At 42.1% G+C, this 16,004-nt stretch overlaps 1 protein-coding gene across 1 annotated transcript in view; it reads right to left on the bottom strand.

The window, feature by feature from the left end:
- Positions 1-16,004, bottom strand: part of LOC143319398 (alpha-1,6-mannosylglycoprotein 6-beta-N-acetylglucosaminyltransferase B-like) — a 102,957-nt gene that overhangs the window by 59,776 nt on the left and 27,177 nt on the right. Inside the window, exon 3 of the mRNA XM_076728354.1 lies at positions 4,675-4,825. Within this exon, the coding sequence (XP_076584469.1) occupies positions 4,675-4,825 (151 nt within the window). The remainder of the gene's footprint in view (positions 1-4,674; positions 4,826-16,004) is intronic.

The following is a 16,004-nucleotide window of genomic DNA, read 5'->3' as shown; positions in this document are numbered from 1 at the left end:
GTCCCATTCGCCGCTACACGGGAGTGTGTCAGCACCAATGAAGCTCACATGGAGATGAGACTCCCGCCCGGTGTGTGTGTGTGTGTGTGTGTGTGTGTGTGTGTGTGTGTGTGTGTGTGTGTGTGTTCTGTGAACTATGTGTGGCAGACTGGCCTGGATTTGGGATATGTTTTTATAAAGCTCTCTCTTCCCATTTGCTCCTTTCCCCGCTGGCAAAAATCACACTTTACCACGTCACTCATACCCAACTACCTTTCTCACACACTCTCTCACCCTGTGTGTATGTGTGGGAGCAAAACAAAGAGCAAGAGTAGTAAGAAAATGTAGCTAAAGGAGACGAAAGGCAAGAAAGGGAAGGCAGAGAGACAGAGAGATCGAGGCGGGAGGAGAGCGGAAGTGAGTGATGGGATGAAAATCATTGGACTAAAGAGAGACTTAGGTCATCTGTGCGTGTGTGTGTGTGTGTGTGTGGCCATTAATCCTGCAGGCTATGTCCTCGGCCAGGGGTCTGTGCCCTGGTCTCACGCCCAGACTGGTTTTAACAAGTGTTACCTCAAATGAACTAATACAGAGACACACACATGCATGATGCACACACACACATTTTATTGTCCTTCTTCAGCTGGGAGCCATCAAAGGGGCCTCATCAAGACAAGAAGTGTGCATGTGTGTGTGTGTGTGTGTGTGTGTGTGTGTGTGTGTGTGTGTGTGTGTGTGTGTGTGTGTGTGTGTTTGTATGTGCCCACTAGTTTCTTTGGTCAATATTCTTTTATTTTGCTTCCTGAATCAAAACTTTCACTCCAGCTATTACAGCAGCTTTTCTCCAAGGATCCATTCAGTCCAAACCAAACAATGCTGTACTCGGAAAATAAATGGATTTTTTTCTTTTTCTTCTTCCATTTGCAGTGTGTTCTGACTTTGATTTCGTATTGTTCACAGAGCACTGCTGTTGAAGAGACCAACTTTCAAGGAGAACTCATTTAAGGATTAAACACAGAAAGGTGAGCTCCTCGTAGAAGAAGTTTATGTGCCAGTCTCTGAGCTTGGAGGAAGTTTTCTTCTTCTTCTTCTTGGATGATGTTTGGTCTCTGTGGGGAGTTTGATGTTTATTGCTTATAAATCATCAAAATATTTTATGGCTTGCATCAATTTGTACAAACACGCATTTTAGACCAGCCTGGATATGTAATTCATGTTTACAAGTCACGCATTTTAAACTCCTATTTTTGAAGCTTAGATTTAAAGTAGCAGCTAAATAATTCTTCATTCAACAAAGCAAACCAGTGGTGGACTGAGGCCGTGGGGTCCGTGTTCATTTTGTCAGTGCGATCACAGATTCTGTAAGAACCAAAACATTGCTGTGCTTTCATTTAGTCATTTTACAGTTGCAGCTTATGGAAATGTTAGATTTCCCAGATAACATAATCCTGTTTTAAAATGCAAAACGCCCCTTTCACTGTGCATTATCATTTTTATGATTAACAGCTCATTAGGGGTAATGCTTAGGGTAGACAAATAAACATAAATATTCGGAGAAAATTGACCATAACTTTAAAGTAACAGGTTGAACGTAGTTGCAATGAGCCAAGCTGAAGGCAGTGCTGCTGTGGATTAAGCCACCATGACTTAACTTTTGCAAAACACTGTTTTGATCATGCCAACTATATTTTACCCCCCAAAGCCCAACTCAGCTAATAAAACATGCAGAGCTATTCGCTGAATGTGAAAATTAAACTGGATGGACTAATACAAACACTGCCAATTGGCATCTTGAATAATGCAAAGGCGTGAACACCTCCGCTGGGATCCTTCCCATCTCTATCCTCCATCCCACACACTGTGAACTCCAAATGACATGCGCTGGTATCTTCAGACAATAATAGAAAAAGGATAATTACCAATCAGGGTTTGTTAAAGAATAACTAATATTACGTGCCGTATGATGTAATTATCAGAATCACTGCACGTAACAGTATGGTCCTGTCATTTTCAACTAATTTAAAGGCACTGCAATGCAGCTAGCTGTTGTTTATCTAAGTTTAGTGGCAAAGGGCAAGCTGTTCATTAGCCATAGTCACACATCATTGATTTCAGCTCTTCTGTTTGACCCTGATTACACCCTGACCAGAACCCTCTATCTACCCAAACTACCTGCTTTGAGGCAATAACTAGGAATTGATTTCTGTTACAGTAACACACGCACTTACTGTCCTACTTAGAATCCCTGACAATAGACAGAGTTACATCCGTAGCAGGGCACCTCTCCCCAGTCGTGGCCTAAGAGTAGAATGGCTTCCCCCACATTAAACAGCCCATTACTAGACATTGATTGCAGTTAACACCTACGCTAGACCATATTAATCGCTCCATCCATCCGCTCTAGTGCCTCGGCGCAGATCTGAACCTGGGCGCTTATCCGGGATCATTTAACAAGGTTCGAGGAAGTGAGGGGATTTCTGTCAGTGTGTATCACATCACTCCTGAGTTTAGTCAGGCTGTTTGAAAATGAAAGGAGTCAGAATGAAGAGAACGTTAGATAGGAAAGACAAATTGGATGTTTTGGTATTAACGGGGCAAAAAGAGGAGCGGTTTGATAAAAGCGGTAGCAGCAAGGTCATACAAGACTCGTCTGTTTGCAGCAGTGATTTTGAGGTAATAGGCAGCAATTTCCACAAGTGATCGTGAAGGGAAAAAAAAAACGAGAATGAAGATGAGAGTGTAATACAATAAGGCGAGGAGTGAAGAGGAGAGAAGACAGGAGGCATGACTACAGTGGAGGGAGAGAGGTGATGTGCGGCATGAATGACAATGAGGAATACATCTTAAATATGATGGTGTAATTAGAGAATTTCATGTTTATCTTTGCCATTAAGGGCAAGTGATCTCACAAAGCTCTACCAGCTGCTCTCTGTTCATACACACCTGAGCTTAGCAGAGCACTCATGACACTGTATCATACAAGAGCTGAATAGCGTGCATTATCTCTGTGTTAGAAATGCACCATTTGTGTAATTCATTTCCATTTATAAGAGGAAAGAGCAATCCTTCTCTGGTACTGCCATATTATCAATCTTGTATCAAATTATTGTATTGATGTAATGCTAAATATTACAGTTTTGTTTCAGGCCTGAAAAAGTATTTGGTGTTTTCACTGGAAGAATAATTAAGCATGTAACATATGGTTGTGAACATTAAGATGAAATAGTTCAGGTGGAAAGTGTCTTTTAACACTTTTCCTGTTGTCAATGCAAACTGAACAATGACTGACCTTGAGCTCGGCTGAATTGTGTCCATATATAAGCCAAACCAATAGTGTAAAACTGAGGCTCTCAAACTCACTCAATCACTCAAAGGTCCACATCTGATTTTTATCCACGGTCAGAGGTCCAGAACGATTGGCGATAACAAAATAACATTTAGTCAATGAATTAACGTCACATTTGACGTGACAGCATGAAACCGAGGCAGACAAGGCTCAGACAGTTAGTCCATATTTATTTCTGACTCTGACATATGCTTAAAACTACACTTACACTCGTTGTAGAGATTGTATCCAGGACAAAATGAACTCGGCAGCAGCAACACACAACACTCTCCAGCAGTTACATCGGCATGACAATAATGTCAAAGATACGGAAATCGGCCACATTAAAACCACACTGATCTGAGGACAGGATCGCTCTGAGTGATCTCCAGCTACACTGTATGATCAAGGTCACTAACAATTTATTGATCAACAGAAAATTAATTTCAAAATAGAAGCATCACACTTCACGTAATGTAGCCTATTCATGAGATGCGTGGGAGGGGTCCTCAACTACATTTGTCCAAGGACCAGAATTTTTCTAAGCAGACACTGTGAGGGCTTTAAATAAAATATTTGGGTATAATTAGGCTATTAGAATCCAAAATCCGTAACGATAACGAAATACTTAACTGGAAAATGCTCTCAGACCTCCACCAAGGAGGCAGTCAGTGATAAGTCCTTATCTCATTAAAAGGCTCCTTAAAAACTACAACAGCAGGTCAACGAAAAGAAAGACTAGATGCCTCTTGCATCTAATAGACAAGCTTAGAGATTCTCCATGAGTATCTGTTTCTGCAGAAGTGGTGAACTATGAATCATGAACTTTTTGTGCTCGTTGCCAGGGCTTGGCAAGCTGATCGATGATCACTCTCAGGATGGGCTGGGCTCCATCCACCGGTTGAGAAACGTTAAACACGCACATTTTCTGAATTCATTGATATTCTTCAGGCTGAACATGACCTGCGGGCTGCCAGTTGATGATATGGGCTGGGTCCGGGTAGAGAAGAACGAGGCCTGAGCTTTGAGAAGCCCTGATGTACAATATTGTACAATATAACTTCACTTTAGATAATTGCATTTTGGGGAAAAAAAAAAAAATCAATGTGTTTTTAACAGATGAAGACCAACCCACACTCATGAAATTCACAGATTTGTTTTCGGAAAATGTGTTTTAGTGAAAGAAAGTAGAGGTATCAATCTTATGTGACTTATTCTGAAAATAAATAACATGACGTCCTCATCTTATGTGTGAATCTCCTTATAACCAGTCACATCTAGGGAGCACTGACTAATTTAATAAGACCTTTGCTGATTACCAAAACCAGTTAGCGCTGACGCAGAACCAGACCAAAAAAACTTCAGCGTACCTGTTGATAGCAGAGCTGAGCTCATCCAGGCGCCGTGCGTCGGTGGTGGAGGTGTTGTCGAGTTTGGACAGGCTGTCCATCCTCTTCAGAATCACCTCCAGCATGTCACTGATCTTCCTCAGCACACCACGTGACTCCACACCTCCCAGCACTGAGCGTAGAGACAGACATGGACGGAGAGGCAGGAGATGAATGAAAAGCTGGACAGTAGATCACATAACAAACTTGTAGAACAGCATGAACATTAATCACAAAGCCCGCAGCTCTTCTGGCTCAATGCACTGTGGCTGGTTTTGGCTGTGCTCTTGCTTTGGACAACTGTCTCTATGCACTCCACTGCAATGCAGATCAAAAGCAAATTCCTGTCTGCGGTACGCCAAAAAAATGTCCCCTTAATGAGATTTGCAGAAAAGCATTCACTATCTACCTTCCTTCTGTATTGCCGACCAGTATTTTATGACTAAAAAATTGATAGCTCTTTTGAAATTAAATATCTATTTAAAAAGCCCCCATTGCTCACTACTGAGCATTTTTTATGTAATAATATATTTAGCTTATAACCCTAAACAAGAAAGTTGGACTGCAATAGAGCCAGCACTACAAACTACAAAAGAAAGACAAGGAAGAGGTGCATGAAAATTTAAGGCTGAAATCCACAGCCTCTGTCAAACAGCAGTAAGAGAACACATGGTATATGCCAGAAAAATCTTCGATCTTTTGCCTCCGTGGTTCATTTCGTTCAGATGCCACCTCACTGATTAAATCAGTTTTCAGACTGTCGCCATTAATTAACATTTGGGGGAGCCAACGTGCAATGTTCCCTAATTCATGTAATTACAAAACAATGATTGCACGAGACATGTTTTCAAACAGAAGTAAAAGTGTCCTTGTTCACATTAAAGATGACAGTTTTATGAACTGAAGCTTTATACAGCCTTTCAATTTGTGTGCTTGTCCCCATAATATGTAGAAAAAGTCTGCTATTACAGTCCAATTTAAACCCCATTTTGTCATCTTTTATATTAAAAAATAATCTGAACATTTTTTAAAGGTTTTACTTTATTGTTGAACGGAAGAAAAACGGTGTTTGTCTTGTTATGTGTTTGACTGACAGCAGCTGGCAGGGTGCCAGAGTGCAGCATCACTCCTGAGGGAATGACAGACAAAGTAAACAAACTTGCGGTGTAATTTATTAACGGCATCTTGTTAGTAGCATTAAAGAGTAAAGACCAAACCAGCATCTAACTGACTGAAGAGACATTCGCAGGTATGTTTAAACGGTTGTGTTTAATGTGGTGCAGCTGAGCAGCTAAGTAGCTATGTAGCCTGTGAAGTGACTTCAGGCGTCCCGTTCCCCTTCAATGTTTGTTTGCTTACTCGCTCAACAAGCACATGTTCAGGACGGACGTGCTGTGGCAGACATGCAAAAAAAACAAAAAAAACAATTTATTTTGAAGGATGATTTTCAAGTATGAATCAATTGGTACAAAAGCTGTTTTTTTTTTTTTTTTGTTTGTCAAGCTTTCCATTTACTCCCCTTGTTTTTCCATTAGAGAAAGCCCCCCTCCCATCATAATACCCCTTTGACCTCAATAGAGCAGGTCCTCTGCACTTGATCATGTGTGTTAATCCTCACCCTTAAATATAAAAGCCAACAGTTTGATTATCTCAGTCTTTAACCTGTATATCTTCAGCCTGATCTCTCATTTCCTCTGCCAACGGCAGTGCACATCACTCAGCGCTGTACTCTGATCTCTTGTCATAAACTGGCTTTTGTTAAGGCCAGACACCCAGACACTCTGGAGTCTGATGTCTGAATATGGGCTTACTTTTACATCCTTTGATACCCTTTGATATGAAAAAGAGACTTCCACCAAGACTCTGAGTTATGAAAAGCCAGGAACTAATTACGCTGGGGCACTCTTCTTTCTAGTCTGTGTCTGTGTGATGGCCAATTTATTTCTTCCACCTAGCATGGCAGAGAGGGGTCTCTGTGGACATAAAGGAGTGGCGGCTTACGTATTTGTGTGTGTGGAGAGATGAACACATCTTTGGCCATCACAGGTGAAAAGTGAGGATTAACACATAAGCATGCACACACAGATAGTAGCTCCAGACACAGTGAGAGAGAGAGGTAGAATATACTCTGACGGGTTAGAAGGTGTACAAGACCTCATTAGGCTAATTACACCAACACCGCCAGGGTCAGAGTGCGTGCGTGTGAATTAGCAATGAATTAGTGATAGTGAATTAACCCTTAATCGATTAACCACTGAGAATATTGTTCATGTGTGGGTGCCTTGAGCCTGACTACACTATGGCATTGAGAGCTACAGTGAGTAAAAGCCAAGCTAGCTCTGACCAACAACTGCTGGACGGCTCTCACACACACAAGCTACATCACAGCTCCGTCACTTCGTCAGTGCTGACTGGGAGCAGGGTTTCCTTTATGTGGTAATTGGTTGTTTTATGCTGGGAAAGTCTCTGAAAGTCACATATATTCAAATCTCTCCAGTCATGATGTCGGGTTGGTGAGTTAGATGTGAAAACGTTTTGGCTCTACATGCTGTTTCCCCCCCGCTGTTTCTCTGATGTTTGCCCTCTCTCTTGCTCTCTCTCTCTCCCATTTCCGTGAATTAAGGGTTTATTTCGACCAAACCGGAGATTGTGGTGATTGTTGGAACAGTATAAGCATGAACCAAGAAGGTTTTTGGTGAGTTTTATTTTGTTTCTGTCTGGCTACAAATTCAGAGTAAAGGAATGCTTGATAATCTATGTTTTGGTCACAGAAATCTGATTTCAGTGCCTACGCATTAACATACACACATTAATGTCTGGTGCGAGTATAACTCAGGTATATAGTACATTAACTCAATCCATATACTGGCACACATTATACAAGCAAAGAAGGCTTAAGGCAATCTGTCCACTGAAATCATTAAATGTTCAGTACCCACACATGACGCAGTAAACAGCCTAATAAGACACAGCTTGGGACATAAGGGGCACATAGGTCCGAGTGTATTCTTCTAGCCTCCCGTCAGAGGACTTGGCAAGACCCATATTGACACTGCAAACACCTGGAATACGCTTGCCGACCACTCTGTCAAACCCCATGTCTGCTGCTTGACAGGCAATTACAGCCAATGGGCTCCGGTGCCTAACAGCTCTGGTGCAAGGTCATTGTCTGCCTCGATCTCTACCAACAGCAGAAGGAATCCTAAGTTCAGTGAGTTATCTCCTCAGCGACAGATGTATTCGTCTCAGACTGGCAGTGTCATGTCCTTTGCCTGTGATGGATCACCCTGTCAGGGTGCGCTGGTGGGTCGCTCTGGTTACATCTTTGTGATTGGCTGAAAATGGATAACGTCCACGTTAAGGGTCAAGCAAATTGAAGGCCATGAAAAATATAGATTATAGTTTATTTTTAGGTTGAACCCATATGGGCTTGTCTAATGTTCAGTGTTTCTCTCAGTCTTGGCAGTCTTCGTTCAATATGGGTGATTCCCTTTGAACGACTATGTGACATAAAGTTAGAATAAACACCAAGTGATATTAAAAACTGTCAAGGTATGAGATCCAAAAAAGCTCAAGAATAGGTCTTTCATATGTCCCCATGGTCTAATGCAGGGGGCTAATTGTTCCCTGCGAGTCTTTGTTTCTTGACGAATCTGCGTGTCAAAATCTCGTCACAGAAGCTGCACTCCCATGGCTGACAAACGAGCAGCTGTTAGAAATGAGGTCTGCTTTCAAAAGCTGATCCTTGATGAGGATTCATTGTGTACCGAGATGAAAATCGCATCGAAATCTTTTTATTGTGTTTGACTGAGGCGACCAAATGCCAACTTAAAGGACAAGTGTCAATACTCCAAAAGCTTGTTTAAATGATACTGTCATAAAGAAAATGGCTGCCCTTGTCTTCCCTCATCAGATGAAACCTCATTCAGATCACACTGGTGTAATATGTTTGCGAGTGAAGGACACTGTGACTGCAGATACAGTATGTCAGGGGTGGGGTTGCATATTTAGTTTTTGGGATAATACAAACAGTGAAAGAGAGTGTAGAGCTGATACAAACCTGAATGTCAACACTACATGGCTCCCAGTTGTGGGTCGTCCCAAACAGAGATGCAAACTTCAGTGCATGTCTCCTCAGAATGGGAAAATCCTTAAGATGTACAAACACACAGTTTGAAGTCGAGCAAAGGCAGATTGCTGTAATTAGCTTTGAGCTCGTCGCTGCTTTGCAGCTCAATGATTTCGTAGCGGGTACCGCTGAACATACTGATGTGGCAAATACTTTCAGTTCCTTTTTATTTTTCATGTCCTGAAACCTATCGCCAAAGGCATGATGGAGTTTCCACACCCAGCAGAATATTCAGATGTTACAGCGGGCTTTTGTTTTCACGGAGTGGGAAAATGCACAGCGTCACCTCTTTCCAGTCACACGTGCCGCAGCTTTAATTTTGCTTCAAATGATTTCACATTTGAAAGCAGAGAGCTGAGAAGCTGGCTGGAGCTTGAGGTTCAGCTCTGAGAGGTACCCTCACAGCAGGCTTTCTCTTCATCTCCATGAATTCTTCGAGACAAACTGATATTTTGAGACAATTTTACTTTGTCCGGTACTAGCAGTAAGTTATTTTAACCGACGGTCTCATAGGCTGCATACTGCCTCACCCCTGCTGTGTCTAAAGGACAGAAGCTGAAAGATGATAAACAGCAGCAACATTACTGCAGAGATAGAGATGGTTTGACTTGCTCAAGCTCAAAGGGCAGTGGAGTCAAAAAGAGGAAACTGTGTGTGTGTGTGTGTGTGTGTGTGTGTGTGTGTGTGTGTGTGAGAGAGAGAGAAAGAGAGAGAGAAAGAGAGAGACAGAGAGAGCAAGTTTGATGAAACAATAAAGCCAGAGGGATCATGACATAGACTGGTGGAAAAGGTGAAGTCATATTTTCGAATTACAATGTGGGCGAATTATTTTATTAACGAAAAACTTTCCACTGAAATGGCGTATCTTGATCAATGGATGCATTCATCTGGTAAACGCTGATTGATTTCACTGCCATGCAGCTGCAATCACGTCGCAACGACGCCTTTGATCCCAAGAAAATTATGAAATGGAAGATTTTTTAAAAAATGGTAGAAAAGTGAAGCCTTCTAAACTGGCGAATAACCAAATCTGTACTTTAATTAGACTTGTGCTGCACGTTATTTACTATGCATGAAGCAGTAACTTATCCCAAGAGATCAAACAAAAGCTGTTTTTGGGCCTTCGGTCATGAATCGAGCACTGTGCTGTCTGAGTGACTACCTGTTTGTGTTTGCGAAAGATAAATGCAGACTTAAGATTCAATGAGAGTAAAGGCAGCGGGCTAACAGGGCCAAGCTGCTGGCGTACTATTTCATGCCGTGTTTGGCTTCCCCCACTGGCACAAGGTGGAATAAATCAGCACATGCACACATACACAGTGCCCTGCTTTAGCCACCATATTGGACTGCATATTTAGTGTCAGGGCACATCATATTTCTCCTGAGGACTGAAATGCGTGAAGCGTGAACAGAATCCTTGTTAGCGTCTCTAAACGGACTACTGAAAACTGAGAGGGAGAATTTTGTGCATATGTACTGCATGCGTATGTGTGTGTGTGTGTGCGCAAGTACTGTAGCCTACACAGAAAGTTGGCAGTTTTCCCTTATCCAATTTCAGCATCTGAGCGACAGAATTTTGACAGTGGGAACAATTAACATTAGCGAACAGAAATTAAATCGGCAGCCAGATGCAGCTTCGCTAGAAATCCATACAGAATTCTGAATCTAATGTGTCCGTGTGTGAGTCCGTGAAAGAGCCACATCATGTCCGTCTGCTTGACTTGTCGGTAATGGAAATGACAAAAAGGATCACGCAATACAAAATAGCTATGACTCCCCTCCATCAAATTCCTTTTATGCCACTAACTTTAAAAATTCATGTTTCACCCAGGCCGGGAACAGTATTTGTCTGTGTCAACTTACCCATCAAAAAAATGACTTTTCACATCTCAGCACAGCCACATGGGTGTGTTTGTATAGTACGGTCTATAAGCCGACCTATGACTAAAGCATGTAATATGTGCGGGGTTGAATACATAATGGATCCATCCATTACGGTTGAATGTTAAGGAAAAGAAAAAAGAAAAAAAAGAAAGAGGTTTAGAGCAGCAGGGTTCCTTCCATTAAAAGACATTAAAAGAGTGTGATTGTGCCCCGAGGTGTTCTGGCAGCCTGTGTGAGTGTGTGTGTTTATCTTTGTGTAAAGGACATAGGCCATGGAGGGGCCACAGAGCAGCAGGACATATAGGTGGGTTTTTGCCCTGCGTTTTTCGCATGTCTAATTCAATTAAACTGAACAACTGCACATATTATGAAGGTAAAATAATAAATAAAAAAAATGTCCAGCATAACCTGACAGCATGTCTGTGCTCCAATTCAGTGTATAACAGAGGGGTTTAGAGCGTACTGAACAATTAACATTGACAGTCTAGAAATACAAATGGCACAATCCCATAAAAAAAAAAAAGCATTTTGAAAATGATGAAATCCGATTTGGAAATATTCAATGTTCACCTGCAGCGGGGCTGTGGCACTTTGAAAGCGTTTCCCTGTCAAACATGATCGAGCTCTGTCTTTGAAAATCAAACTGTCTTGAAGAGAACTCTCAATCATCTGATATGTGGTGGGTTTGTGAGGCAGCGCTGCACTATAATCCTTCCTATGGCGAGCGTGTCAATCATTTGTGTTTGTGCATGCATGGCATTTACATGCCAACACGATGCGAGCGTGTCTCTACAATCGTCTCTTTAAGCACGGCTGCAGCGGCACAGAACACACGGTGAGTGACTTACACATATGTGAGTGCACACAAACACGCTCGTACACGGACACGTCTGCGTGCATGAGGTATTATGTGTGCCAGAACGGGATGGTATTTTGATTGGCTGGGGGGGCGTTTGAATATTCATGAGAAGAAAACCATTTGTGGTTTGATGAATGCTGACAGAAGGGCCTGCTGGATAGGAGTTGACACAGCTAAATTAACTGGAGACTGATGTCATTTTGTCACAGGAGCACACGCACACGCATGCACACGCACACACAAACAGAGAGAGAGAGAGAGAGAGAGAGAGAGAGAGAGAGAGAGAGAGAGAGAGAGAGAGAGAGAGAGAGAGAGAACAGGAAAACACATCCTCGAAACCAAAGTGTGATATTATTTTACACTTTAAGTGTGAGTTGAGCCTTGAATTAAGATGTCACATGATACACTATGGAGATGTTTCATCAGTGCTTAATAGCTCTGTGAGCTCATGAATGTTTTGTTTGAGATATTCCGTCCCAGTGAGTATGATTTGAATGTGCTGCTTCCAGCTGTGCCTGAGAAAATGCCGCCGTAAACCTGAGTAAAATCACCGTGGGTGCTGTCATGGTGTCCTGCCTGCTGTTTCCCATTATTCACCATCATCTCCAGGATTTGTCGAGAGATGACACCGTCACTGCAGTCGGACTTGGCTATACAAAACTAACAAACTACACACACAATACCCTCCAGCTGACACACACACACACACACATTAATTCATACATAATGCATGTTTACCTGTGCATACCTCCCCTCCCTCTTTTACTTCACTTTTAATCCACTTTATCTTCAGCCTCTACTTTTCTCTAAACCTCTCCCTTCCTCTCCCTCACCACTGTGCTTTTCTCTTGTCATCTTCCTCATATCCTATTTTACTCCTTCACCCAATTCTTTGTCCTCCTTGGTCCACTTCCCCCTCCTTCTCCTCTGCAGTAAAGGAAACAACACCATCACCAGTAAAACTCCTCCCTCAGCGGGCAGGCAGACAGACAGAGCGACAGACTGGTGCTTAATGCCGCGCTACCACTCCAATCCCTAGTACATCTCCTCTCTTCATTTCCACACCCACATTCAATTACTACAAATTACAAGCAGTTTAATTATTATGGTGCAGGAGCTCTGCTGTTCATTAGCTAAAGAACGACAGGACTGAGTGCAGACAGAAAAGAGTGGGATGAAGTTTTTTTTTAAGCCTCATGATGGGAATGGAAATGTACGGTGGGAGGAGGGTTTTGGCAAATGAAAATGCAGCAAATGAAGCATGAAGGAAGTGAAATATCATGCTGGCAATAAAGTAAACACAATGAATGGCGATGATCTAAAAGACAATTTAAAAAGATGTAAGACCACATACAGTGGGATGATCAATAAGCTATTTTGTATACTACATAATAAAGAATAGAATATAATAAAAACAGCTACTGATGGTGGACAAAACATACTTTGCTCAATCTTAATTCCCCCTCTTGGTTCAGTTTTTTAAATATTTATTGTTCATCTGATTTTCACATTTTCTCTCCATTCATCCAGTGATGTCAAGGCAAATTGGATTTCATGAGGGGAGACGAGACAGATGAGAGGATATTAAAAAACACAAAGAAAGAGAGACAGCTTCTCTGTTTCAAAGTGATCGAGGACGGGATGAAGAAAGACTTTGTGTATGACTCTAATCTGGCGCTCAGTTGAGCCTCAGTTCAACCCCCATCCTCTTTCCCCTCCGTTGCCAAGCTGTGTTTCACTCGTAGGGCCGTTGTAAGCGGCTGTTTCCTTAGATTTGCACATTTTGTTTTGAAGCTGTCACATTCGTCCATCTGCAATATCTTCTCTCATTCTCCCTCTTATCTTTCATCCTCTATTACTCTTTAATTTTGACTGTTTCCCTCTCTGTCATCTTGATTTGTCATAGTTTATCTTACGATGATGACAGAGGATGAAAAGCTGGCATCAACACAACCCCACACAAAGCACTTGAGATTCACAAATAGAACAATATTTGAACAGAGACCAAATTGCATATACACATATGCAGCATGAAAGGCTAATCTGTTGACAAGTGCGTCGTGTCTCCGTGTGTGGGCGTGTTTGTTTCTTGATGAAACTGTGATGAAATGGGCCGATAGCAATGGCTGTTTCAAAAGCACGATTTCAAATGGAATACAAAACAATGGACATCTTCATCAGACGGCATTGTTCTTCTTTGAATTACGCATGAACAATGCAGCATTTCATGTCCAGAGCTTAAGGTTGACATTTATGAGTGATGACCTCCCTTTTGATTTCTAACACACACACACACACACACACACACACACACACGGAAAACATACTCATCTTCATGCGCCATCCTGAGAAGTTTGACAGACACAAGCCGTGGCCTTCATTACCATTTCCACCACCTTCTCAAATCTCTGTCTCTCAGAAAACATTTCTCTGTTGACTTTCACTACTTCAGCACAGCTCAGACAGACACACAGCTGCAGGGGCTCCTTCCACCACGAGCACGTCAATGTGTGTTAGTGTGACAGAGCGTTGTGTTCTACGCCGGGATTGGCAGAGATGAGGAGGTTGAGTTCAGAATGTAGAAAGTGTGCGAGTGTCTATGCATGCATGTACACCCCCTATGGTAGATGGGGGGGGGGGGGGGGGGGGGGGTATACAAGAATTTAGATGGGAAATGTGTGTGACGTGACCTTTTCACTGTTCTGTGTGTCTGAGTGTGCATATCTGGCTGCAGCATGTTCACAAATGTGTGTGTATGTGTGTGTGAGTTTGCCCTAGATGATGTTTAGTCTCATAGAAGAAATTCCTGGAAAGATGAGGGACAGGAAATAAAACATCTCCCATATGTACAATTTATGAGTGTTTAAGTTGTATGATTACAGTCAATGGATACATCACACATTTTACACATCACGGGCGCAAAAATGGACAGCTGTACACGTGCATTTGTCATGGTTACATTATTTATGATCACAAACTTGTGAGTCGACAGCTTTGCGAATGCAGCCAAACATCAAGCAAGTGCAGTAACACAAGAAGCTAGCTAATATTACGTCTTTCCTTTTCCCCCCTCCTTAGCTTCCTCTCTCAACCTCCATCAACCTCTGGCAGTCCAAGGCTCCTCTGTTAGCGATGTAAACACCAACACTCCCCTGGCACGCCGAGCTCCCAGTCCAGTACGGGCAGAGTCAGTTAACTGCACGGCTATCTGAGCTTACTAGTTGACAGCAGGTACAGTTAGGCAGCAGTAAGCGGATGCTTTAGCAACAAGCAAAGCTATCTATCCACCAGGAAAATCCCTCGCTGGAGGACATCAGAGGGAAAAATGATCTAGTTTCACAAAAGTCACTGATAGTTGGTACGTGATGTAGTGTTATACACTTCTAATGGGAGATCATACCAAGTTACATAGTGCAAGAACAGGCGGGGTAACACAGTGGGAGAGAAAGAGGCACCATTCTCTCTATAACAAGTCGGTGTAGCATCAAAATGATTCTGAAGCTGTTTTCAAGGTAGGGTTTAGTTACGTAATGTAGGTCGAGCTATCAAAGTTATCAAACTTTGCCACGACATGAATGCTATCTGTAAGCAGGTGAATTAAGTGAAACAACAAATTTTAGCAGTATTCATTTTCACCTATTTTCCTTTAACCCTAGCTTCTAATACTATACATCTTTACATATGTTTATCTAACTATTACATAATCTAAAGAGATACAAACGACAAATAATCTCCGGAAACAAACTACATCTTTTCAGTTTTGTTGATATGGCTGCATTGTGCATTTCAAATCTGCTGCAGAAATCTGCTAACAGCCGTCCATCAGACATGAGCAAAGCAATAGATGTCTGTTAAGAATGAAACTTCCATTAGGCAGATTAGACCACTCTGCTTTTGGCTGCCTTTAAAATCAATATGAGTTTCACACTGAGACCACACAGATATCTTGTTGTCCTGTGAAGCTCGTTCGGCTTGTGAAAAGCAAAGTCTTAGTCCGGAATAAAGAGATGCACCACATTAAGGTACTTCAGTAAGTTTTAAAAAAATGTTCAAACACTGAAAAGATGCTCCCATTTTGGACAAGCATAGCCAAGCCCTCGGCAGTAATTGGATGTGCTGTATCTTCTTTGCCTCTCCATTATCTTTCACTACATCACCTGAAGGCCTCCTATCAATCAACATTACAATGAAACACGGCAGCCTTGACGGAAGGAAAAGATGAAAGAGCAAGACGAGGTGGACAGCAGTAAAACTGATTTAAGAGAGGTGGATTTCTACAGTCACCCACAGGATCATTGAGAAATAAGATACATGGCATAGGTCAGAAAATATACAGAAATATAGACAGAAAAAAAAGGAAGGATCCTCCTGAAAGCATCCGATAAGGCACACAATCTGAATGGTAAAATTAATTAATGGGTACTTGTAATACTGTACATT

The sequence above is a fragment of the Chaetodon auriga genome, chromosome 4 (assembly GCF_051107435.1).
Source record: "Chaetodon auriga isolate fChaAug3 chromosome 4, fChaAug3.hap1, whole genome shotgun sequence".
NCBI classification, from domain to species: domain Eukaryota; kingdom Metazoa; phylum Chordata; class Actinopteri; order Chaetodontiformes; family Chaetodontidae; genus Chaetodon; species Chaetodon auriga.
Note: the sequence above shows the minus strand (reverse complement) of the source record. Positions and strands in the feature narration are given on the sequence as shown.